At 41.8% G+C, this 24,232-nt stretch overlaps 1 protein-coding gene and 1 long non-coding RNA gene across 6 annotated transcripts in view; one reads left to right on the forward strand and one right to left on the reverse strand.

Annotated features, from left to right (window-relative positions):
* The first annotated feature begins 2,495 nt into the window (after positions 1–2,495).
* The window catches only part of LOC144310692 (uncharacterized), a 33,860-nt gene continuing 12,123 nt past the window's right edge, over positions 2,496–24,232 (forward strand). For 3 of the 5 annotated variants that reach the window (XR_013376358.1, XR_013376357.1, XR_013376356.1), the window contains exons 1-3: positions 2,496–2,657; positions 4,247–4,342; positions 16,785–16,970. This is a non-coding gene — a long non-coding RNA (uncharacterized LOC144310692). Of the gene's footprint in view, positions 2,658–4,246; positions 4,343–8,814; positions 15,938–16,784; positions 19,083–24,232 lie in introns of those variants that run through there. The other 2 variants (XR_013376355.1, XR_013376354.1) reach the window with 2 other exon arrangements.
* CYP2J2 (cytochrome P450 family 2 subfamily J member 2) overlaps positions 2,816–24,232 on the reverse strand; it is a 43,357-nt gene continuing 21,940 nt past the window's right edge. Inside the window, exons 3-9 of the mRNA XM_077892002.1 lie at positions 20,964–21,113; positions 20,408–20,568; positions 18,062–18,238; positions 16,076–16,217; positions 13,441–13,628; positions 10,341–10,479; positions 2,816–4,421 (exon numbers count right to left, since the gene is read on the reverse strand). Of these exons, the coding sequence (XP_077748128.1) occupies positions 4,243–4,421; positions 10,341–10,479; positions 13,441–13,628; positions 16,076–16,217; positions 18,062–18,238; positions 20,408–20,568; positions 20,964–21,113 (1,136 nt within the window). The 3' untranslated portion in view covers positions 2,816–4,242. The remainder of the gene's footprint in view (positions 4,422–10,340; positions 10,480–13,440; positions 13,629–16,075; positions 16,218–18,061; positions 18,239–20,407; positions 20,569–20,963; positions 21,114–24,232) is intronic.

Below are 24,232 nucleotides of genomic sequence, written 5' to 3' on the forward strand. Positions count from 1 at the left end.
CAATTGTTACCGATTTTTTTCAATAAATGCCTTACAGTGTGGTTTACACAGATCTAACATTGAGTCAGGTGAAATAAAGACAAGCCCTGAGAATGGGGTTTTTCAGGAAACTGCCAGAAAGGTCAAATAGTGACAGCTCTCTGATCAGGGACCTTTGGGATGCTCCAAAACCCATCCTACTCCCTCCAGCAGTTACTTGGCGCTCGGTTTTCTCAGCTCCATAGCTGTGAGGCTGCCGTTTTTTAAGGGGACTGCAGAGCTGGGGAGAAGAGAATGGAAATAGGGTAAGTTAAAATGCCACAGAGCTTCCTGTTCTTACTGAGATTCAGCTCTTTTATTTATTTATTTAATTTTTTTTTTTTCACCTTAAACAAATGGTCAGACTGTTGCAAGAGCTTGGTTACTTGTCAGAGTTCTGGAAATGTGGATTTTGACAACTTTTGCTAGTTGTCTAGCTGGTTATATGGAGGAGTGGCTTTTCGAAGATTCTTACTTTGCCATTTCAGAAGTTCTCTCCACACATCAGATTTCTGGAACCAGGGGCCCCTGGGTGGCTCAGCGGTTGAGCTAAGATCCTGGAGTTCCAGGATCGAGTCCCACGTGGGGCTCCCTGCATGGAGCCTGCTTCTCCCTCTGCGTGTGTATGCCTCTCTCTCTCTCTCTCTGTGTGTCTCATAAATAAATAAAATCTTTAAAAAAAAAAAAGATTTCTGGAGCCAGAAGGGACCTTAGCATACAGTCTTTGAATTGTTAAGTTAAGGCTCACGGAGTTTAGAGGCTTGCTACATAGCAGCAGGAAATGTCTGACACCCTACACCTTTAGCACTCCTGCTCTACCATAATCACTTGGCTGTGTTCCCGCATCCTGCAGATCCAACAGATATTAACCGAGCATCTACTATGCACCAAAACTGTTAGGGACTGAGCCTGTGTGAGCAAGGCACAACTGCCTCCAAAAAGCTCAGTGTAACTGGGAAATTGCATGGATAAAGGAAATTAAAACTTCTGAACAAAATCCTCAGAGAATGAAGGAGGGAGCAACCAAATGGCTGAGAGTCCAGAAAAATGTCTTTGAAGAGTTGACATTTAGTCTGGGTCTGCCATGTGTAATGAGATACTTCGTGAGGAAAGAAAAATAGCTTATATAAAGACATGAAGATTACAAAGGACCTAGCCTGTCTCAGGAATTGATAGGAGTTCATAGTTTGGCAGAAGCACTAAAAGATGCGATTGATGAGGTGAACAGGTTTCAGATCACAAAAATTATCATAGACCCAGCCAAGGAGCAGGCCCACACATATGGCCTTGCACAGTCCAAACATAGAGGGCACCATTCCCCAAGCTACCAGTGATGGCACCTGGAGTTCCAATGTGGCAGCCCATCAAGGATTTATGATTCTATAGTCAACAGAGAGAGTATACTGTTCTATGAACCCAGCGAGGGGTTGTGTAGACAAAAAGGTGTAGAAATAACTAGTTTTTGTCTGAAATAACTATAACAGCATTACAACTACAATTAAATCTATTATATGCCAAGCGCACTGTTACTTTAATATAATAATTACATAATATACAATATATATTTATAATATAAATTTATGTTTAGTATGTATTAAAGTAATTTTATATATAGTTTATATATTATATGTATATATATATGTTTATATAGAGAGACACACACATGCATTTGGTGTTCACAGTAACTACAAACATAAATATAATATGGTCCTAATGATTAAAATGCTGATGTATCAGACAGTTTAGGATAACTTATGCTGCATAACTAACAGTCCCCAAATCTTAGTGGCTCAAAAAAAAATAGATTTGTCTTATTGCATGTCCATCTTGAATCAACTGTGACTCTGCTTTATGTCTTTGTCACCTGGATATACACTGACAGACCCTTATCTGGGACATTGCTGGTCTCACGGCAGAGAAAAAAGAAACATGTTGAACTTGTGGAACTTCTGCTCATTTTATTGAGCAAATAACGTGGCCATTCTTGGATGTATCAGGACAATTATACATAATGGTCCCATGGGGAGGAGCACCACAAAGAAAAACCCAGAGAGGGATAGTGGCTCTTATGATCAGTCTCATAATTGACCACAGTAGGTATTATTTCATTGTATTTTGCAGAATAAGATAGGAGTTCCAGAAAGTAAAGTAGTCTGTTTAATTCACAAGCAAAAGTTAATAAATGGTAAAACCTAGAACTGAATTAAGGCCCGGCACCCAGGTCATCTAACTCTTCATGCTACAGTCCTCCACACCCCTGAATCTTTTACGTTTTATGAACATCAAAGCCCTCTGATATCTTTGGACCTTTGATATATTTGGACTAAGAGAAAGAAGCCTGTGTTCTGACCCTGACTGTTGCAACGGGTATCATCAATGATTCCGTGACAGCCCCTAAAAGTAACCCTTATTTTTGCTTAGTTTAATTTCTTATCTGCTTCAAAAGCAGAAGGAAATGTTCTTAGCTTTTTAGAGAACACATAGCTCATGGTGAATGCACAAAAACACAGTGTGACCCAGATATTGGACAAAATACCCATCCAGGGATATCAGCCTATTCTTGAGCAATAAGCACGGGGAAAAGGAAGAGGTGGCCCCATTTCAGAAAGCCACCTGGGAAATGGAACAGAAACAGTGAGGTAAGAACAAGTCTGCACTCTCCTCCACTTTGTTCCTGAAAGATTATTACAGAAGTTGGCATGAGGACTGAGAAATACGTCACTGAAATGAGGTAACAAGGACAGAGGGGTAGTGGCAGAGATCTAATTTGGAGTGATCGGTCCAATTGAGCACCAGCTCATAATTCTTCTACCTTATTTTATTCATTAATTCATGATTTTTTTGAGCTCAGTCATGTTCCAGGGACTGTTCTTGAACAAGACAGGTACTATTTCTGCCCTCAAGGAATGTGTTAGGTAACTATTGTTGTCTAACAACGCACCTGAAAACAGTGGCTTAAAACAATAACCATTTAACTCATAAATCTAAGGTTGGCAGTTTCGGCTAGATTCAGTCGGGCAGTTCTCATCTCAGCTGGGATCACTCAATGCATCTGGATTCAGCAGCTAGAGATGCTTGGGTCCAGTTCATCTCAGATGGTCTTTGCACAGTTCTGATGGTAGGCCAGCTGTCAGCTAGGGATGCAACAGCGATGACTGGGCCATGTGTTTCTCATCATCCATTAGGGTCACATGGGCTTGTTTAAGTCCAGTTTAGCAAGTGTTTGTGTGTTTGCTTGCATTTGGGGTTGGTGTCAAAACTCTGTGGACCATCAATGTTACGTGGCCTTCAATTTTCCGGCCATTGTCTCCCCTCGGCAACTACATGCAGAGGTATTGAGCAGGATCCTGGCATTGCTGGTTCTCTACTATAAAAGACTGTACCAGGGCTCAGTTGAGTTTGGGCTGGTAACACCATTCAAAAGCTGATCATCTATTTGCATGAGAAGTTCACACCTACCCTATAGTTAAACCCAATGTAAACAGCTCAAGAATAATCAGAATGCGTGATGGTGGAGTTAAGGCAAAGAAGTACCCTTAGGACAGAAGATAATTCCACGTTTTTTCCCAAACCTGTTCCCCAGGTTTAGTTGATAGTGGTCACACTCTGCTCGGTCCTGATTCCAAAGCCACAGTAGTATTTCCTTAGGTAAGTCACAGAAACTGCTTCTTCATAGATACCTGCCTATAAATAGGGAGTAAGAGCTACCCTCCTGACTTCCCAGAGGGCCATTCTGATGCCAGAGCAAGATAAAGCTTGCACAAGTGTCAGAGCATTAGTGGTCAGCCTCTGGCTGGACCAGGGTCAAGATTTTTACTCTTAGCAACCGTTTGGCACCACTTTCACCTGAGGCACCTCCAAAGGCTAGAAGCAAATCCATTTCTAAAAAAGCAAATGGGAAAGAGGCAGATTTCAGCTATAATTTTTATAAGTGATATGATTTCCCAAACCATTCAAAGTCCATCATTCCCTTTGATTCTGACAGTTCTTCCTTTAGTGGAGGAATCATCATCTGCTTTTCATCTCATAGATGAACATCATTCACAACATAAAAGATCTGCTCAAAGCTCCGTGAGAGGAGACAGCAAGGCTGGAACTTGGATCATGCATCCTCTAATTCCTATCCTCATCCCTCAGAGTCACTTTCCATTCCCGTATTCTCAGAGGACACACCAATTCTTCTTGCTCTCCTTACTCCTCTCCCTCCCTCCCTCACCCTCTCCTTCAGGACCGAGGGATTGCACGGAGTCGGTGGCTGACTGGGGAGATGGTGAGTCCCGTTCTGAACTCGAGGCTCAGCTTCTCATTGTCTGGGGGCCTGAAGGTAAATCTTTGCACAAGGGAAGTGAAGAAAATAAACAGCTCAGACCTGGCCAACTGTTCTCCAATGCATACCCGCTTTCCTGAAAGATAAAACATAAGACAGGTCATCAGACCCTTCTGATGTAGGGTCTTGCAGGCATTGACATCTCCATTTCTTGTAAAACCTTCTTCTGGAAGGGACTGGTAGGCCCCAGAGCTTTATATACAGAGGCTCATTTAATCTGACAACCACCGGGGCCAAAGTATAAGTCTGGACTCCAAAAATCCAGTGCTTCCAAGGGCGAAGGTGCAGTGTACAGGGCCTTTGCTGGATCGCTTGGCTCACAGTTGGCACCATCCTAGCCACATCCCACTGTTATGTGAGGGAGGAACTAGAAGCAGAAGGGAGATCCAATTCAACTCCTCTCACTTTCTAGCCATGTGATTTGGACATCAGGGGAAGTGTGTGTGTGTGTGTGTGTGTGTGTGTGTGTGTGTGTGTGTATTTAAAATGGGAACCTTGTTGGGATTCCTGGGTGGCTTAGCGGTTTGGCGCCTGCCTTTGGCCCAGGGCATGATCCTGGAGTCCCGGGATCGAATCCCATATTGGACTCCTTGCATGGAGCCTGCTTCTCCCTCTGCCTGTGTCTCTGCTTCTCTCCCTCTCTCTGTGTCTCTCATAATAAATAAATAAAAATCTTTTTTAAAAAAATAAATAAAATGGGAAGCTTATTCTAGGGGTGCCAGGGTGGCTCAGTAAGGTAAGTGTCTACTCCTTATTTCGGCTCAGGTCATAATCTCAGGGTGATGAGATTGAGCTTGGCATTGGGCTCTGTGCTGGGCATGGAGCCTACTTCAGATTCTCTCTCTCCCTCTGTCCCTTACTCCTGAAAAAAAATTTTAAAAATGGGAACCTTATTTTATATATTGTGTGGGCTATATACTGAATCCAAAGAAACCAAAGAATAACATATAGCAAAACAAAGTATTTGAACACATCACCTGGATAATAGTAAACATTTTAGCTGTAAAATACCATTAACTTCATCTGGTTTATTCTTAAAAAATGGAAGAATACAATTTAAAAGACTACCTTTAAATAAAACTTTTTGGGTGGCAGCATTATAAAATAGGTTCCTGTATAATTCTTTTTTTTTTAAAGATTTTATTTATTCATGAGAGAGAGAGAGGCAGAGACACAGGCAGAGGGAGAAGCAGGTTCCATGCAGGGAGCCCGACGTGGGACTCGATCCCAGGATCCTGGGATCACGCCCTGAGCCGAAGGCAGATGCTCAACCACTGAGCCACCCAGGCGTCCCTGAAACACTTTTAAAGTACAGAAAACTTGCAAGAATAATACAAAGAACTTGTTTCTGAGTTGTTTATTTCAAAGTACATTGTCTACATTACTTATGAAATCTTTAGTATGTATTTCCTAAAAACAAGGACATTCTCTAATATAACTCAATATAACCATCAATTCAGGAAAACATTGATGCATTATCACCAATTCTGCCCCCTGCCCCCCGTCCCGGAGATGCCCAGTCGGGTTTTGCCACTTGTCCCTATAATTCCCTTTATTGTAAAAGGACCAGTTGAGTATCAACTGTTACATTTATGTGTCATACCAGTGACTTCTCTACTTCCAAGATTGGTTTTGTTTTTGTTTTTGTTTTACTGAGCTTTTCATTTTAATTCCATAGTGTTATATTAGTTTCAGATGTACCATATAGTGATTCAACAATTCTATACACACTACTCAGTGCTCATCACACAAGTGCACTTCTTAATCCCCATCACCTATTTCACCCATCCCCCCCACCTCCCCTCTGGTAACCATCAGCTTGTTCTCTATAGTTAAGAGTCTGTTTATTGGTTTGTCTCCTTTTTTCCCCTTGTTCACTTATTTTGTTTCTTAAATTTCATATATGAGTGAAATCATGTGGTATTTGTCTTTCTCTGACACTTAGCAAATACTCTCCAACTCCATCCATGTTATTGCAAATGGCAAGATCCATTTTTTTATGGGTGAATTCCCATGTGTGTATGTGTGTGTACACAAGAGGTCTATATGACTGGCTTTTTTGAAGGTGACAAATTAATTCATAAGTGCAATGAATGAATTTTCTCATGAAAATAATTCATAAGACAAAATAATTCATGTTTCCCATGATTAGATTAAGGTTGTGAGGTCATGCATTTCTGATAGAAATAACACCAGAGTGAGGCTGTGTTTTCATTTCATCCTATTGGATGGTACACATTTTTTATTTGATCTATTATTGGGATGTTAACTTTGATCACTTGATTAAGGTGGTGTCTACGAAATTCTACCCTGTAAAATGATTCTTTTTCTCTTCGTAACTAATAAATACTTTCTGTTAATGAACCATTCCTCATTAACCTTTCATCCACTAGTTTCCATTGCCATTTCTTGGCTAAATTATTTATTACTCTGATGGTTGCCAAATCATGATTTTTAAAAATCCATCATTCCTTCCACATCTATTAGAATTCTACTAAAGGAAATGCTTGCTCTCATCCCCATTTTTCTCTCACCCCCATTTATTTGTATCAGTATGAGTTCAAAGATTCTTGCTTTTATTCAAAGGGTTATAATTTATCGTTATTTGTTTTAATGCTCAAGATATTCCAGTTTGGCCATTACATGCCTATTCAAGCTGGTATTTCCTTAGCTTTTGGGCACAGCAGTGTGTTTCAGGCTCATCTTATCCTTTCCCTTCCCCACCCCTGGAATCAGCCATATTTCTAGAAGTCCAAGTTCCTCTTAGTGGGTAACGATATCTAGAAACCAAGATCTGGGCAAAACCAAGATCTGGGCAATAGACATGCTTGTTGATATCAGGGTAGTGTTGTTCTCATGCACATCAGTGGCTAGAGCTGGGGGATCTATGTATGTATATAATGTGAGTATATATTTAAATATATGTATATGCATCCATGTTTAGATCTATATTTATATATACCTACCTACTTACCTATCAAAAATCTTGAGTTCATACCAATAGCCTCTGATTCCAATTCAGTGCCACAGAGCTCATTCTGTCTTTTCTCTTTCCCTATTTGTAATTTCCTCCCATTATTGTCAGTAGGTTTACTAATTGGGTCACTATCCCTTGCACATAACTTATCTCCCATCACTGCCACAGTCACCCTGTGCAGGCCTCACCTCATTTCACACCTGCTCTAGGCTTCTGCTGTCTTCTCCATTGCAACAACCTCCCACAGTTTCACTACCACTATCTCTTGTGCACGTGTTTGCGATAACTTACTTTCTCTATACATAATACGTATTTACCACAGACATTTTTAAAAAATGCGTGAAAAAAGTGTAAAGAAGCTAATGAAAGATGTAAAAGATGGTTGTAATCCCATAATCCAGACAAGAGTCCTTGCTAACATTTTGGCATATTTCCTCATTGTCCTTGTGGGGATTCCCCTGGACACCATAACTGGTATAATTCTCTGTAGTTAATTCTGTGTGCTGCATGTGCTACTTTGTATTTTCCCATGTAATTACATACTCTTGAAAAGGCATTCACGTATGCATGCCTCCATTGTGTCCTTTGCCTATAAGAGGCTATTGAGGAAATAAAATTAGGTAACACCAGCAGAAGTGTTCAGTAAATGTGCTGCACAATTATGCTGTTATTACATTACTTCATCTCTCTTCCCATCATCTTTATCTCTTTACTCATCACACATAGTACTCTGAGGAAATTCGTTAAAATGCTACCTAGTCGGCTGTCCTGTAAATACTGAGATTCTTCCAGAAGAATCCATTTATGATGACAAAACTGGGCCCAAAGAGTCAGGAACCAGGGAACCAGCTGTGAGTTTGGGGCACATTCATATCTCAGAGCTAAATTTTACCCACCTGTCAAATCCATGAATTCGATCTCTCCTTGAATTTGATCATGTGGATGGTTGGGCAATGATACCAAAACAAAGGCAAGTAGGAATTTGGTTTTCAAAGCATGAAAATGAGGACTACTTGCCTTCAGAGCTTCAGCCTGGGTCACAGGAAACTGGTATCTGCTTGGTGCTCCCACCAACTGGCTATCACCAACTAACAAGGTCAATTACTTCATTAGTAAAATGAGAGAAATGACCTAGGTGTTTTGGGAAAAGTTCTTCCTAACCTCATCTCCTATGATCAAATGATTTTAGTTGAAAAATGGGGAAGCGAACTCTTGCCTTTCGTGAAGCTGCCTGCTGCCATGTCAGAACAACCTGAAAGGACTTCAGTGAGGAAAAGAAAATAGGAATTTGCAATAATAGCTTCACATTCTGTGCTGATTATGCAGAGGTAGTAATTTCACACATGGTCATCTTTTCCCAAGAAAAGAGAAGGAGCTATCCATATTTTGTTCTTTCAGGGAGGCTGTCTGTAAAGGAGAAGCAAAAGATGGGAGTGCAGTGGGGGGAAAAAAAGAGTGTGTTGACAGTTTCTTAACTCATTTGATTTTTCAGATTTCTATTTCTGCTGTTTAACGCCCATTCTGTCACAACTCCTGTGGGAATCCCCAAACTGTCTGCCTTCTTTGAACTTCATTCTTCTCCATCATGAAGAGAGATAAGACTAACTGCAAAAACGGCTCCAATTCTCCTCTTCTCCTTGTATCTACATCATTTGCAATGTGACTTCAGACCCTTTCCCACCAAAAATTATAGTATTTTCCCCTCTCTTTATTGGGACTGATCTGATGACTTGCACTGACCAACAGAATGCAGTAGAAGTGGCAGGGTGCCAGTTCCCAGTCTGGGCCATAAGAGACACTGTGAGCTTCCAGTCTCCCTCTTGGGATCTTATCACCAACATGGAAACAAACCAAGCTAGCTTGCTAGAGAATGAGATAACATGGCAAGCCTGTTTGCTCCAGCTGAGATCATCCTAGATCAGCCTTTCAGCCAGCTGACCTCCCAAACACATAAACAAGTGCAGCTAAAACCAGCAGAGCTACTTAGTTGAACTATAGACTTGCAAGCAATAATATTGTTGTAATGAGTTATTGTTTTAAGCCACTGAGTTTGTGGCCTGTTTGTTATGCATACATATACTACCCCATACCTATGGAATGAACTCAGAACCAAAGTAGAAGGGCCTTTAGTGAGAAGATGAGTTACAGCGTAGCTGTGGTAAAAAGAGCAGTACTCGAGAAGTACAAAACCTGGAGTCTTAGGTCCTTTCCACCAATTCCTTGGGCACAGGACCTTAGATAAGAAACAACTCTCTCTTATTCTCTGTTTCCTTAGATTAAGAAAGGAAATACTGATCACTTTTCTGTCTGATTATTAATAACAGGGTTGCTGCAAAGATTAAATGAGATAATGTGCTTGCAAATGAAGTCTGTAATTAAGAGGGTGTGATAAAATTCTCAACAGCAAAGCACCAGTGAGGCAAGAATAATTATAAGCCTTGGAATCTACAGCTGGGACTCGGTACTGAAATACAAAACTTGAAGCTACTGTAGATAGAAGACTGGAAAGTACTCCTACGTCTCACAGCAGCTTTCCTATTAGGAAAGGACTTGTCCAATGTGAGCAAAGATGACACAGAATCAGGTGAAGTAAGGCAAAGATTTAATCCGAATCAGCCCAGGTGCATGCAGGGTGGTGCTACATCCTCAGCTGCAGGTCATACCACGTGGGTTCAAATTCAGTCCCTCCCCTTCTGAGCCTTAATATCATCAGCAGCAAAATGATACCGGATCAGAAAACCAATCTGTATTTATTTTTAAGTTAGTGATAAGCAGACTAGCATGCATTTCACAGTGTGGGCTCTGCGGAAACAGTTACTAGATATAGATAGATGACATAGATACAGATTAGGTATAGATATATAGATATAGATATAGGTACAAACGACATCAAGAGGGAGTCATGCTGAGCAGGGCTATCTGGAGATATTTGAAAAGCCAAGGATGCCAGGAAAAAGAGTAGAGTGAGGGCTAAGAAAGGGCTTCTAGATTTTGACACACCTACTTGTTACAACTCACCTATTGAGAAAGGCAGAAAGGCTTCCCTTTTCTTAAACTGTCCATTCTCCAGAAAATGCTCTGGGTTGAACGTGTCAGGGGTGGCCCATTCTGCAGGGTCCCTGTGCAGTGCAGTCAGGTTGGTCACGATCACGGTCCCCTAGAGAAGACAGCAAAGACTCAGGCAAGGCTTGACCCATGCTCACACCTACTCAGAAGGGCAGAAGTCCCCTGACTCCTACACGGGGGCCTGACCACATCCTATGCCCCAGACTCCATCACCCTCCCCAACTCACCGTCTTCTGAGCCCACTTCCCCACACACCCACTGACTCAGGACCCTGCTCTTTGCGATGGGACAGCTTAAAATGACAGGTTTGCAGGGAAATTTACCAGGGAGCATAGCTTCTATTGACTGCAGAATGGATCTTTCTACAGGGACATATAAGGCAACTAGGGCAGCTCTATCCAGGTAAAAGATGTCTCATTCAGCTCTGCTTCTCCCACTCTCTTTCCTCCACTTCTGGCACACTCTACAGGAGGTTTAATATAATAGAGTTAGGTCCTCTAGTGAAAGGAAACATTATCCATCCAGGTACATAGCAAGAAACCCAGGTGTCCTCCATATTGCCTCCCTTTCCCTCTTTCTGCCTCCATCTAGTCTAGTCCTTCAGTGACGCTGCTCAATTTTTACCTCTTGATTCCGTCACTTTCATTGTACGTCCACCCCTGCCTCCTAGTCCAGGCTACCAACTGGCTTGCCTACACTCCTGTAACAGCTGCCCAGCTAGGCTCATAGCCTCTTTTCCCTTTCAATCTGCTCCACACTCTGAAAGCAGAATGAACTTTGGACCAGATTTAATGGTGCCACACCCAGCCACCCACCCACACCTTGAATACCTTTCAATAGCTTCCCACCACCCTTAGGTAAGAGACCCACCTCCTGACCCTTGTCTGGACCATTCTTCTTCTCTGCCTGCACTCACACCACAGAGGCCTTCTTTCAGCTTCTCAAAAATGCTGTGTTCCCACTCATTTTCCAGACTTTTTACAAGCTGTTCACCTGGCCTAGAACGCCCTTCTTCTCTACTGTGTCACTGAGCTAAATCCCAATCACCCTTTACTCCTCAGCTCAAACAATACTTCCCTTTGGAAGCCCTCTCCGACCTCTCCTCCTTTCCAGTCCAGCAGGCCTGTATCTTAATGGAAACCAGGGAGTTCTCCCAGCTGGGCATTATCATGGTTTGTAAGTATATACCTGTATAATTTTTACTCAGCGTTGTTTTCCCAGATGGGAGCATTTTAGATACTTAATGGACATTTGTTAAACTAATAAAGAAAGAACTGCTATTTTTAAAAAAGATTTTATTTATTTATTTATTCATGAGAGAGGCAGAGACATAGGCAGAAGGAGAAACAAGCTCCCTGCAGGGGATGTGGGACTCAATCCCAGGACCCTAGGATCATGACCCGAACCGAAGGCAGATGCTCAACCACTGAGCCACCCAGATGTCTCAATAACTGCTATCTTGAGCACTTTCTCTACTAAACACTACGTGCATGACCTTATTTTACCTCCACCTGTGAAGTAGTTTTGAATGTATCTTACAGGTAAATAAAGCAAAGCTCTGAGAAGTTAAGTGATGTGCCCAGAGTCACTCAGTGGGAGGAGCTAGAGCCGTGATTTGTACAAAGTCTAGTTCATGTTAAAGCCATGGCTCCTGGCCTCTACAAGATAAAGTCAATTAGGTCTCTCAGTTCCCAGGATTTTAATGAAAGCTGGTGTTAAAAATCAGTGGTCGGATGAGGCTGTTGAGCCAAATGAATTGCTAGAAAAATGTAAACAGCACCTGTAAAATAAGTTACACCTCAGCCTTCACCCACAAGATGTCAATCAGTAAGAAAACAGTGAATGGAAACAGCTGTAGGAATAGGTACAGGAATGGGTAAGCTCTGGTTCTGCCTGTTGGGAGAGACCCCAGGGAAGACGTACACAGAGGGACCTAGATAAACTGGAATGGATCCTCAGAGGCTGACCAAGGCCTTGAGAAAGCAAAGAACTGTAAATGTGCAGTGTCCAGAGAGGACACGAGGGGGCAGAGGAGAGCTGTCTGCCCAGATCTTAAGCCTGGCAGAGAGAGAACAGAATGTCCTTTGTGAGGACAGGAATTTCACTGGGACCAACTAAGAACAATTGCAGGGAGACTCTATTCAGGTGCAAGTGAAGCAACTCCAGTGAAGAGCGCATGCTGTAATACAAAAAAGACCAGCCTGGGAAACAAAACAGATCTGCTTCTGGAACTCAACTCTTGTCACTTTGCAGTTGAGGGACCTAACGCAAACTTAATCACTCCCGAGCCTCAACTTTCAAATTTATAAAATGGGAATAACCCTTATTCTGAGGACTATTAAGGCCTTTTGAAAGAAACTCTAGAGTCCACTGGCACACAGTTTGCTTTATAGGCATTGGTTCCCTTCTCTCCTTTTCTAATAATTCATATTGCATGCACCTGCATTAGTTTCCCTTGTGAGACAATCCCACTACAGGCTTGTAAGTAAAAGCTGGAAAAATACTCGTGGGGAACATCATGCTAGAAACACCAGCATTAATGAGATATTGGCTCAGGTAGTCTCAAAATGTCCCTTCATATTTTAATATCTTATAACTGCAGGATTCCTCTAGCAGAATTTTCCAAGTCTGGTGGGTGGTGCTGTAAGAAGCTCCACCACGGCAAAGAAAGGGGTGCCATGGCAAGGTCTGACTGAGAACTGCTGTTTCCTGTACCCTCACAAAGATTCATAAATTCACATTACATGGTAAAAACAAAACACACACACACACAAAAACAACCTGAGACATCCTATATAGCAAAGAAAGCCAGTTTTGCCTTAACATATTTGCCCTATGAATCCCCCTTCCCCTTCATAATATCTATGGCTGCCTAGTTGAATTAATAATATTCCAAAGACCACACATGGGGGAAAAGAAGCTAGAATCTCAGAATGTTTCTTTTCCCATTTAAGTGATTCCCTAGGACAAGAGTACATGTCACCCTCCCAGTTCAGAGTTTACCATTTTAAAAAACCGGCTTGAAGATCTGAGGCTGGGAGTCTCTGGTTACCTTGGGCAGGTAGTATCCAGCCAGGGTGGTGTCACCTGTCACTTCCCTGGGCACATTCAGGGGAACGATGTTTCCCATTCTCTGCACCTCATGGATGAAGGCATTGGTGTAGGGCATGGACTCTCGAACAGCTAAACCTGGCAGTTGTGACTGGCCAATCACCCTGTCGATCTCAGCTTGGACTTTTTCTGGAAAAGAAGATTCCATTATTCTGTTTTTCCACAACCTTTCTTAAGCCTGGTTAAGGTAAAGAATGGAATAACCAGGATCAAAATGGCTGAAACTAAAACAAAACCAAACCCAAAACTATAGCTCTATAGACTGATTTTTCAGGGGGTACGTCAGAGTGAAAAGCAGGCCTTGGTTTTAGACATAACTGGTTGTGAACGCTCACTCTACAACATTACTGCTGCAAGTTACTTAAACTCTCTAGGCTTTAGTTTTCTTATTAGTGAGATTAATCTACCTTCTTCTGAAGGATGTCTTGAACTTTACATGAACTGATTCGGGCAGCACCCAACAAATCAAAGAAACTTCTAATGGTGCCCCAATATACCTGTTTTCCTCTTTTTTTTTTTTTTAAATAGAGATTTTAGCTGGACACCTGGTTGCCCAGTTACAGACTGCATTTCCCAAATTCCCTTGTGACTAAGTGTGATCATGTGACTAAGTTATGGTCAATGGAATATATGGGATATATAAGGATGTTTAATACTTAAAACATGTCCTTAAAGGAAGGATGTGTGTTTCCTCCTTCTTCCCATCCTACCCATGGAAAGGCAGCCCTTGAGGTAAGCCATCTTTGAGAGTGCAAACAAGGGCATCATTCTAGATACAACAAAGGAACATGTTTGAAGAAGCTTAGAACCAAAATGGCTCTGCAGAGACCAGCTTGGGTTTTGGGGGTTTTGCTTTGTTTTGTTTTGTTTTTACTTTAGCGAGAAATAAGAATTTCTGTTTTACTGGCCAGTTAAATGTTTTGAAAATTGTAGTAAAACATATGTGACATAAAATTTACTATGTGAACCATATTTGGGCATACAGTTTAATGATGTTATATATATTCACATCGCATAACCAATCTGCAGAACTTTTTATCTTGAAAAACTAAAACTAGATATCCGTTGAACAAACAGTAAGTTCTCATTTTCTCCTGCCTCAAGCCCATGGAAACCACCATTCTACTTTCTGTTTCTATGAATTTGACTACTCTAGAAACCTCATGTAAATGAAATTATACAATATGTCTTTTTGTGATGATATTATTTAACTTAGCATAATGTCCTCAAGGTTCATCCACATTATAGCACGTGTCAGAATTTCCTTCCTGTTTAAGGGTGAATAATACTCCACTGTGTTCTACATTGTGTTTATCCATTCTTCCATTGTTGGACACTTGGGCTGCTTCAATCTTTGAGCTATTGTGAATAAAGTTGCTATGAAGATGGGTATAAACGTCTGTTATTTCAAGCTATTGTTATTTTGGAGACCTTATTACAGAAGCCAAATCTATGTCCTAGCGGGGTAGCTTTTCACCTTTTTAGGAAAATGTACTTCATAGTTCCAAATTCATTTTACATTATGACTCAAGACACATAAGCATAAATATAGACACATATAAAACATGCTTTTATGTATGATTATGGAAAGTTTCATGAACAACCGTAATCTTAGTACATGTGAAATACTCTGATCTTTTCTATTCTACTTTTATTTTAGGAAAAAATGTTGGTCTTGATCCACTAAATTGATTTTACGTCCTATTAATAAACTGTTACTTACATTTTGAAAAACAGTATCCTAATACCCCATCTCTCATGTGCTCAAACTGTTCTGGGTCCTGGGGGGGGGGGGTGTGTGTGCGAATATTATAAGTCACTGCCTTTAAATGGACAAAAGTCTTTGGGGGAAGATATATGAATAATGTGCAATCAGCACAGTAGTAGGGGGGCATTAGGTCATCTCTAGAGGAAGAAAATAATCCTAATAATAATAAAGTCATCTCTAGAGAAAGTAATTTCCTGTAAGCATGGGGGAACATCTTAGAGAAGGTTGTATTTGAGCAGATTCTTCAAGCACAGCTGGTGACTTACCATGTAGAGAAATTGGGGAGCTACACACACAAGTGGTAGGGGAAAGAGCAGACATGATGGCAGAGGTATAAATAAGGTTGGTGCAAAGAACAACATGGAATTTTGTGAGGCCACCATGCAGGGTGAGTGGAGCCGAAAGGTTGGGCAGACAGATGGAGGCACCTCAGAGGGCATGATATGCTACACTAAGGAGTTTGAACATCATCCACAGGGCAATGGAAGGCATTACTTAAAAGGACAGTAGGCTGTAACCAGATTTCATCTATGAATGTCTTTTCCTGGAACTCATCACAGTGTCAATTGACTTTACCGTCTTCCCCTCTAGACTGAGTTTCCTGGGGCCAGGGACTGTTATATTGGGATTATGTGAACCCATCACAACCCTAACAGGAAAACTGAAGAAGGTACTGTTCTCAAGTCCACATCACCTCGTGACTGTCCTACCTTTTCATTTTACCATGCTATCTTCTGGCCTCAACATGGGGGGCAGTACCCTCCAGGAGGCACCACTCCATCTGGCTCAGGCACACTCACATGCTCACCTTGGATTTCTGGGTTGAGGGCCAAGTAAAGCAGACCCCAGCGCAGGGTTGTAGATGTTGTCTCAGTTCCAGCAAAGAAGAGGTCTAGGGTGCTGTAGATGAGGTTTTCTTCATGGAAACTTGAAGTAGCATTGCCCCTATTCTAGAAAGTACAATGTTTATTGGTTTATTCAGATGGTTCTTGGTTGTTACAAAACACAGGGGCTTCAGCCTAGGGAGAGAAGGTCCACCTTCTCTTTTCCCTAGGGAGAGAAGCTCCCTAGGGAAAATATCTTTCCCTTTGGCCATCTCAAGAGCTAGAGGCTTATTACAACAATATCACTAGCATCCTCCTGCCCCAAGTGCTAAAAGCTTTTGTTAGCTTTGGTGGATGAAAATCAAGACAACTCTTTTATTTTATGCCTATTTATGGGAGAATTTATTAGTGTAATGGGAAGAGGAGCGGTTTAGTAGAAAAACAGGCCTGGACTCCAATATTAGCGACATTGCATGACCTAGGGCAAGTTACTTAATCTCTCTGCACTGCAGTTTCCCATTTCAGGAAATCGAAATGAGATACACACACCCTTTAAGACAGCATTATGAATTACATGAGATGTGAAGAGCATATAACAAATACTCAACACATTTGTACTGATACCAGGAAGAATAAACAATTCGTCTTATATAAAACAATTCTCATATCTCCCTGTTATCTCTTCCTTTTGAGGTGAAACCACTCTGATTCCATCAACCATTCCTCGTGGCACTCCATCAAGCTTTATTACCTTCCACTGGAAGTTTCAATTTGTCAACAATCCTCTCAATGTGTGGCCGCATACCTGCACAACATTTAGCAAGTGAAGTCTCCTCCTCTGTGGAGAGGTCAATGCTTCTACTAATGCTATCCAATAAGGTGAGATAAAAGAGAGGATCGATAGAAATCTACCATTCTGTCAACTGCAAGAGGAGGCACAACTAATCTGATGACTTAGAGATTATGACACTGACGCTTGGATGTATATTGACCACAGCAGTTACTGTGTTAAAGGCTATATACATCCAATTTGGCTTTTCCATGCTTTTTTCCTATAATGTTGGAAAGTGGATGAAAGGAAGATCAGGGAGGAAGGGAAAAGTCCCACTCAGGCTCTGAGACTGAACTCTGGCATCCAATTCAGCTATTCTGGTTTTGCGCTGGGGGCTGAGGGAAGAAACAGGCAACTGGGCACAGATCCAGCTAAAAGTGAAAGAGTCCTTTAAAGCTCAATTGTTTGTTTTCCTTTTGTATAAAGCTCCTTCAAAATATGGGTAGAGGGCAGAGAACAGAAGATGAACAGGCAGTATTTGGGCATCCCCAAGGCCTCAAGCCAAACACCATTCAACCCCTACCTTTATTTCTACTTGCGTTGTCAATCCTGAGTTAATGCTGCTCCCACACACTATGAAATACTGCCTCTATATTGACTCCCCCGTGGTAAACTAAGTAATGGCCCACAGAGATTGCCATATCCTTATTTCTGAAACCTGTGGATGTTACCTTATACGGCAAAAGGGACTTTGTAAATATGATTGTTAAAAATCTTGATGTGGGGAGATTTTTCTGGATTATTCAAAGTAATTACAAGTGTCTTTATAAGCAGGGTCAGAAGGAGGGGAGGGTTGTAAAGAGAAGATGTAAGGATGGTAGCAGAGAAGACTTACATACTGGATTTGAAGATGGAAAAAAGGGGCCATAAGCCAAGGTAGCCTCTAAAAGCTGGAAAAGTCAAGGAAACAGATTCTGTCCTAGAGCCTTCAGAAGGAACCAGCCCTGCCAATACCTTGATTTCAGCCCAGTGACACTAATTTCAAATTTCTAACCTCCAGAACTGTAAGAGAATAAATCTGTGTTGTTTGGAGCCCCCAGGTTTGTGGTAACTTACTACAGCAGGTTACAATAAGAAACTAGTATACCCGCATTTGCTCTTTAAGAACAAACAAGAAAAAAAACTTTGGTTTCCTCACCTTTTCCATTTCCTTGAGGTAAGCGTCAATAAAATCTCTTGGTTCAGCAGGATTCCAGTCTCTCCTGTGGTTTTCAGTCATATGAGCAATGAACAATTTCAGTTTCTCCCAGTCGTTAAAGAGTTTTTGATGGGGTCCAGGGAGAAATTTAATAATCCATGGAAAGACATTGTAGAGCTAATTGAGAAAAACCAAACACTCAGAGACAATCTGGTGCCCGTGTTTCACTTTCTAAGACAAAACCATTGATATTCTTTTTCCATTTCTCTCATTTACTTGCTCTTAAAACTTGGGTTGTCTTGACTCTTCTCTCTCACCCTCTTCTCACCTGCTAGCAAAGCATTTCAGCATTCCATCCAAAATGTATCCAGTTTCAGACCACATCTCACCACCCTAGCCACGTTGTCCCTACTACAAATCCCGTTTCTTACCTGGGTGCTGTGATAACCTCCATCCGCTTCATTGATGCCATCCTTAACCCACTCCCAGTTTGTTTTCCACAGAGCCACCAGAGGCATCACTCAATAGTTTAATCAGATCATTTCACCCCTTGGATCTCAATCCTCCAATGACTTTCCATGATTCTCAGACAAAGCTCTACCTCATTCCCCTGGCATATAAGCTCTGCATGTACCAGCCCCTACACACACCTGTCACCTCCTTTGCTATCGCTCCCTGCCATCTTACTCTCTCTTATTCACTCCAGTGCAGCACCATTGGCCTCTCTGATGACATCAAACATGTTCTTGTTTGGGCCTTTGCATTTGCTATTCCTTCCACCTAGAATACTCTTCCTCTGAAATCTATAGAACCCCAGCCCCTCATTTCATTAAGGTGCTACTCAAATGAAACCTTGGAAAGGTCTTAACCTGATGAGCCTATAAGCACCACTGCCACCCTCTCTCCATTCCCTTACCCTACTTTATTTTCTTTCATGGTAATTATCACAAATAAATGTGTTGTGTCTGCCCCACTCTGATGTAATATCCATGTAAGTAAGACATATTTTACTGAAATAAAGTATTTAAAAGATATTTTCTCTAATAATATCTGGTAGAAAGAAGCATGACATAATGGAAAGTTACCTAGGCTTAAAATGAGACAGATACAGGTCTATCAGCACGGCTGTTTTCTACGTATAATATTTTGGTAATAATGATGATGATGATACAATTTGTTGCTCCTTTGTTTAACTAGCTGAGAATAGGCCCTGAGGTAATTCTGGTGACTGTATGACATGACATCCATACAGCACCTAGCACAGAGCCAGTGGAACACTATCTGGATTTGCTTATCCACTTCCATATACACCCCATGATGCTTCATTTTTAAAGGGTTTTTGTAAAATTTAACTGAGATAAAGTTGTATATTTGTCCATCGAGACCAAGAAGCTGAGCAGAGTTTCTGACAGACTCATAGACCTAGACGGACAAAATGGAGCACAGGGTCCACCAAAGAAAGAGTGAAGTTTGAACCCCAAAGGTCTATACCCTATGAAATTGACAATATCAAGTGTTGATGGGCATGTAAGTAGCATAACTGCTTTTGAAAGCTTTAGGCATCTTTTATGTCCAGGTATAAATTCAAGAGAAATGAGTGGGCAGTCCACATGAACAACTGTACAAGAATGTTCATGGCAGCTATTCATAACATCCTCAAACTGGAAACAACCCAAATATTCATCAATAGAGAACTGAGCAACAAACAGTGGCATATTCATACAATGAAATACTATTCAGAATTTTAAAAAGAAAAGAGCAGCTAACAGATGAATCTGCAATCTGCTGACAGAAGAACAGGCCGGTGAAGAGTACTTTAGGGTGACAGAGTGGCTGAGTTAGGGAGGGACACAGAGGGGCGAGACTCAAAAGCAATGGCAATATCATACTTATAAATAAAACAACATGGATGCATAAATATATATCTACATATCATGTAAAGTTTTATACTTTACATGAATGTTAGAAATGTTCTTTAGGGGTAGCAAATATCCAATAATATTATCAAAAAACACTAAAGTCAACAGATTGACTTCAAATAAGCTTGAGTTAAAGTCCACTGTATTTTTCTCAGTTTTATTCATTTATTCATGAGAGACACACAGAGAGGCAGAGACACAGGCAGAGGGAGAAGCAGACTCCATGCAGGGAGCCCCATGTGGGACTCGATCCCGGGTCTCCAGGATTACACCCTGGGCCGAAGGCAGGCTAAACCTCTGAGCCACCCAGGCTGCCAATTCCATTGTAAAAGGTGGTATTTTAGCTTAAACAAAAAAGTAAGGACCCACCTGTGTCTGACACCAACTCCAATATTCTTACCCAAGATATGGAAAGAGAACCTCTTACCTGGCATCTCATTGATGTCTCCAGACATGTGACCTCATCCAGCAACCTCAGCAATTCCTGAAACTGTTCATCCTGGTACTCAAAGCGCTTTCCAAAGGTGATAGAGCAAATGATATTGGAAACTGCATTGTTGATCTTGAAGTGAGGGTTGAAAGGCTGTCCTGGGGGTGGAGGAAGAGATGGATCCTTCAGATTGGTTTGTTCTATGTTCCACTGAGAGTCTGCTCTACATGACATGAAATACTGAATATAGAATTGCCTATGAGGCTCTGGTCACAGCCCCCTACACAGGGTCTGACATACAGCAAGTACTCGATTAATACCTGGGAAGTCTGATGACCAGGGTTTAAAATCAGTAATGTTTTAATACCAGTCTTCTTGTGCTTAATCCTAGAGCTCCATGAAGGCAGCAGCGTCATGGTTAGTTGTTCACTGTAATACTTTCAGTGCTTGGCACAGTGCTGGGCACCAAGTAGGTACTTAGGGACTTAATAAGTATCTTTTCAGTGAACGAATGAGTCACAATCTCCTGCACCTGTCCTAGGAGACAACTCACCATTCTCCTCCTCTATCGCCTGGATGAGATGATGGGCTTCCTCCTGAATGCGTTCCTCTATGCTCTTCCTTCCTAGACCAAAGTTCTTTAGTGTTGCCAGGGTGAACCTTCTTTGTTCCTTCCATATTTGGCCACTAGACATGATCAATCCTGGAAAAAAAGAAAGCCAACATTATGGATTCTTATTCTATAATGTAAATGTCTGGCAAATTGGTATGGAAATAAGCATTGGCAGGAAGGAGAGGGCATTAAGGCATGTGAAAACTCTTCAGGGAAATAATCCCAAAGAAGTGGATATAGTGGCTAGCATTATTGATTGCTTGCAATGCAAGAACTTGAATGTTCTTACTGCATTTTGTAAGTTAGCACTTAACAGAAACTCTATGAGACAGGTGTAAACATTACTCCCCCTCTCTCACTTTCCTGATGAGAAAACTGAGGCACAAAAGATCAACTTCACAGGGTGACAATAAGTACCTGAAGAGGCATTCAAATTCAGATCTGCTGGATTCCAAAGCCCACACTTTGATTACTAGTCACATAAGTATATTGAAGTATTTGTTTTATGCTACATGCTAAGAATGCACTCATGGATAAGATAAAATCCATACTCTTAAGGAGGCAAGGCTTTCCAGTAGAGTCTTATCTTGAAAGATGAAGGTGATGAGGGAGCAGAAGGCAAGCTGAAGACAAAGCACAAACTGATACCCCACCCCCAACTACTGGATGGAATTTGTGTGACATTCCTCCAGGAAGCTCCTGTCCTAATGTTAGTGCCTTGTTAGAGGGAGAAACAACCTTGACATTGGCAAAGCCTCTAGAATCCTCTGAGTCTTCTTTAACATATGAAAATCCTTTTGAAACCTCCCTTTTCCTCACTTCCTCCAACTCCCAAGTGTATAATCAGTCACCCCTCAGAACCCCAACTCCAGGGCAGCAGCTCTTCCTGCCCACAGGTCCTGTCCCCCTGCTTTAATAAAATCACATTTCACACCAAAGACATCTCAAGAATTCTTCCTTGGTCATCAGCTCTGGACCTCACCCCTCACCAAACCTCACCTACATTCCAAAACATCATATGACACCGAACATGGGGTTTTGAGTCTTTTCATCTGGACTGTGAGCTTTGGTGTAAACTTGGTGAGTACTTTCTCTCCTCTTCCTTTACTCTCATTGCAGGGACTTTTCAAGGGGTGTGGTCGTATTGGAACATTTTCTGATTGATTGTTCAGGCTCCAACCCTCTAGTCCATGGCTACTCTATGAGGAGGAGAAAGTCTGTCTTTTGGCTGGAAGTTAGTACTCTGGCCAAAATGGTAATAAGACCCAGAAACTTGATGCCCTCTCTTTAGTCCTGTCCTTATACAAAGTTGTCTGTCTTGGGCACAAGACAGCCACCTAAGTCACCAGCACTGCTGCCAATCTTAAGATTCCCACGTGAGGCTTCCTCCTGATTGATCTAATGTGATCCCTTTCACATCCCTGGTCTACTCGCTTCTGGCTGCAGGACCTCCACTGGGAGCTGGCCGAAACCAGTACTCAATGTAATTAAAACCTTATCGGGGACCATTTCCTAGGGAAGTTGGCTATAAGGACTGAATGGGTTGGAATGTCGCTTAGATAGTGGTGGATTTCTACCCTTGCCGTTTTCCATCGATGTCCTCTACTAACTACTTAAGCTACAAAATTGGGTAATTTCCCCTTGTAAAACTTCTAGCATTTTCCATGACAGGGAGGGACACCTGGGTGGCTCAGTGGTTGAGCGTCTGCCTTCAGCTCAAGTCGTGATCCCCGGGGTCCTGGGATCAAGTCCTGCATCGGGCTCCCTGTATGGAGCCTGCTTTTCCCTCTGCCTTGTGTCTCTCCTGCTCTCTGTGTGTCTCTCACGAATAAATAAACAAAATATTTTAAAAAATAAAATAAAAAATAAAATGACAGGGAAATAACACAACCTTCAGGGCATAGGAAATAAGGTGTGCCCCTCACAGTGAGTGATAAAGCGGGCTTCGGGGCATAGGAAGGCAGGGCACAGTATTTCAGTTCATTCACCAGGCACCCGTCTGTAGCCTAGGATGCGATGGGGACGGGGAGGGATGTTGGCCTCCCTCTAACAGGACCTTTTTACTGCAGGAATGCCTTCGTGGTAAAGCAGGATGGTGATCAATACTGATTCCTCCTTTGAGCAATGCTTCTGATCGCTTTTGACACATGGAACCTGATATACCCTGCATGGGACACCACCCAGGAGTCAGGGGGATTTGGTAATGAACCTTCTCTACTTTTCCAGGAGCATTGCCTCAGTAGGCTTCTTCAGTCCCCAAGAACTCTCCCTTGGGATGCCTTTTAACCCACTGGAAACAATTTGGGTTGCAAAATTTAGACTGAGCTCCTGTAACACTGCATGGCCTTAGTGGGGTCTGTCAGTTAAATCTCTGTTGTAGGCAATAGGGCAAATGGACCTCGGGTACCTTCATTGCTCATACCTAATGATGTAGGAAAGACATTAGAGTTTGAAGCCAACAGCCAAGAAAGAATTCTTGAGACGTTTTGATGCAAAAGGTCACTTTATTAAAGCATGGGTACAGGACCCAAGGGCAGAAAGAGCTACACCAGAATCATGAGGAATGGCCCATTATAGACCTTCAAGTTGGGTGGGGGCCAGGGATAGCGTAAGTGTCTAAGGAATTTTGGAAGCAAGGTTTCCAGGACCCTAAGGGGGCTAGCTATTGTTAGGAAAGGTCACTTATTACCATCTAATAAAACCTTAGTTATGAGACCCTTCAAATACATACATATCAGTGGGCTGTATGCTTGGAGAGTAATTGCCAATATGTATCTTATGGGGTACAGATTAAGGAAGTTTCCAAAATAATTTTTTTTTGTTAAAGTAGACTTACAGGATCTGGGGAGTTAAGCTAAGATTACCTGTTACCCTTAGGAAAGTATTACACTGAGGCAGCTGAGTCCCTAGAGGAAGGCTACTCTGCCTGTTTCAAGGACTTATCAATGGGCTGCAGATAGTAAGGAAATGTAATGACTTTTATTCTTCCTTTGTTTCCCACATCATTCTCCCCTAAACAGTTTTTTTTTTCTTCCCCTGAACAGTTTTGACCCTAAGTCTTTAAGGCTGCTGAGGATGGAAGGTCTCATATTCTGTAACTTCTTCCTGTGGAATAGGGCTATAGAGATGTCCCTACCTATGGGTCAACAATGGTCAGCTGGGGCTTATATACATATAGGAGTTATGAAAGCAGAGGAAGCTGAATCCAA

Source organism: Canis aureus, chromosome 3, assembly GCF_053574225.1.
Source record: "Canis aureus isolate CA01 chromosome 3, VMU_Caureus_v.1.0, whole genome shotgun sequence".
Classification (NCBI taxonomy): Eukaryota; Metazoa; Chordata; class Mammalia; order Carnivora; family Canidae; genus Canis; species Canis aureus.